The sequence below is a fragment of the Bison bison genome, unplaced genomic scaffold, assembly GCF_000754665.1.
Source record: "Bison bison bison isolate TAMUID 2011002044 unplaced genomic scaffold, Bison_UMD1.0 scf7180017864482, whole genome shotgun sequence".
NCBI classification, from domain to species: Eukaryota; Metazoa; Chordata; class Mammalia; order Artiodactyla; family Bovidae; genus Bison; species Bison bison.
This window is the reverse complement of record NW_011495042.1, coordinates 4,736,397-4,738,507: the sequence shown is the minus strand read 5'-3', so window position 1 is coordinate 4,738,507 and position 2,111 is coordinate 4,736,397. Positions and strand designations below refer to the sequence as shown.

Genomic DNA, 2,111 nt, shown 5'->3' with positions numbered 1-2,111 from the left:
TGGGGTCCAGCAACGTGCCGGTGTTCCAGGGTGTGTGGCCACGGTTACTCACGCTTTCCCCTCTGAAATTTTGCCAGATCCTCAAGATCTTCGTGGACAACCTCTTCGCCATCGTCCTGCTGAAGCAGGCCACCGCCGTGCGCTGCCTGGACATGAGCGCCTCCCGCAACAAGTTGGCCGTGGTGGACGAGAACGACATGTGCCTGGTGTACGACATCCACACCAAGGAGCTGCTGTTTCAGGTGACCCCCGGAGTGCCCAGGACAGGGCCCGTGGGTTCGAGACCCTCCCTCGCTTCCCAGCCCCTGCAGGAGGGGCTCTGGGGGAGCAGGGAGGTGCAGAGGCACAGAGTCTGAGAGCGCTGGCCCAGCCCGCCCCTCGCACACAAGCTGCAGGAGTTGGCTGAGCCTTGTGGGCTTCGGTTTCCACGCTGGGAAGATGGGCAAGTTATACCTTTCTTATGAGATTACTGTGAGCAGTGAATGAGTAACAAGTCTCAGTGGGGCCCGTGAGGGCTCTCCGTACGTGGGTTAACGTGAAGATGATTCTTTGGGAAAAGTCTGCTTCTCACGGACCGGAGGCCTGCCTGTATCTGCGACTGCCCTGAGACAGAGTCAGGGAACAGGACCAGGTCTGTCACCTGAAAGAGGGCAGGGGAGGGGAGCCCTCCCTCTGCCATTTCACAGGGGTGCCCCGCAGCCAGCTGATGTGGAGTGTTTGGGGGGGATAGGCACTGCTTACACAATGCCTAGGCTGGAGGAAGTGTCACCGGAGAAAAGGGCCCACAGGCTCCGTGCCCAGTGCTGGCTGGGTTTCTGCTGGGCTGGGCGCTGGCTTTGCCTCTCGAGGGCTTTGTAAGTGGTCAAGGCCATTTGCCTGACGCGAGTTCCCCGCGAGCTGAACCCTCCCCTGACTGGCTTCCTCAGCTGCTGCGGCTTTCCCTGCGTGGTGGGCAGAGTGAGGTCCCTTCCTCAGGGCGCTCTGTCCTCGGCAGTGACATTAACACGGCAGAGGGGTGCTGCCTCGGATTGGGAAGGGGGTGCCTGGCTACCGCTGGGCTGAGGCGACTCCGTCATAGCTACTCGCCTTCGTCTCTGGGAGCCAGAGTGGTTTCGGGGAAGGAAAGAGCACAGGATTTGTCTTCAGACAGACCTGCCTCCACCCCCTGCTTTCATCACTGTGCCGGTCTCGAGCAAGCCAGTGAACCTCTCGGAGCCTCGGTTGCTCTTTACCTCTAAAATGCAAGTAGTACCTGCCCCCTCCCAGAACTGCTGCAGGGCTAAACAAGCTGCCGTAGAACCTGGCTCAGCGCCTGGCACAAACCAGGGCCCTCGGTGTTGCTTCTCGTCTCCCCAGACTCAGCACCCACGGCCGCAGGTGTCACTAGGTTAGCAGGGCCCCAGTTGTGAATCTGCAGCTGAGCCTCAACAGGAGTGGAAGAGCCTGTGTCCTTCCCAGCCCCCGCTGAGGGTTCTGCAGGAGGCAGAGGGGAGTAATTCTCCAAGTTGCCAGGAGACACGGACGTTCCCAGCTATCTTTTTCTCCTCTCTGCTGCCCCAGCCGCCTGCAAACAGAAAACACTTACATTGTTTTTTCCTCGTTATGAAAGTAAACCATGTTCATTATAAACGACTCAGCCATCATAACAGGTTCTAGGCAGAAAGGGATGAACATCTGCTGGTCCCTGGGGCTCCAGAGCTGAGCAGAAATCTTTGAGGGGAACTTTCAGGGAAGGCACCCCAGGGTGCCTCCTGGGGTGACTGTAGTTTTGTTGTTCACTTGCTAGGTTATGTCCAGCTGTCTGTGATCGCATGGACTACAGCACGCCAGGCTTCCCTGTCCTTCACCATCTCTTGGAATTTGCCCAAACTCAGGTCCTTTGATTCAGTGATGCCATCCAACCCTGTCATCCTCTGTCGACCCCTTCTCCTCCTGCCCTCAATCTATCCAGCCTCAGGGTCTTTTTCCAATGAATTGGCTCTTCATCAGGTGGCCAAAGCATTGGAGTTTCAGTTTCAGTCTTTCTAATGAATAACTTAGGGTTAATTTCCTATAGTATTGACTAGCTGGATCTCCCTGCTTCCCAAGGGACTCTCAAGAGTCTTCTATCA

General features: G+C 57.0%; 1 protein-coding gene across 1 annotated transcript in view; it reads left to right on the top strand.

Annotated features, from left to right (window-relative positions):
- Nucleotides 1-2,111, top strand: part of IFT122 (intraflagellar transport 122) — a 68,520-nt gene that overhangs the window by 31,460 nt on the left and 34,949 nt on the right. The window contains exon 13 of the mRNA XM_010862450.1: nt 78-242. Within this exon, the coding sequence (XP_010860752.1) occupies nt 78-242 (165 nt within the window). The remainder of the gene's footprint in view (nt 1-77; nt 243-2,111) is intronic.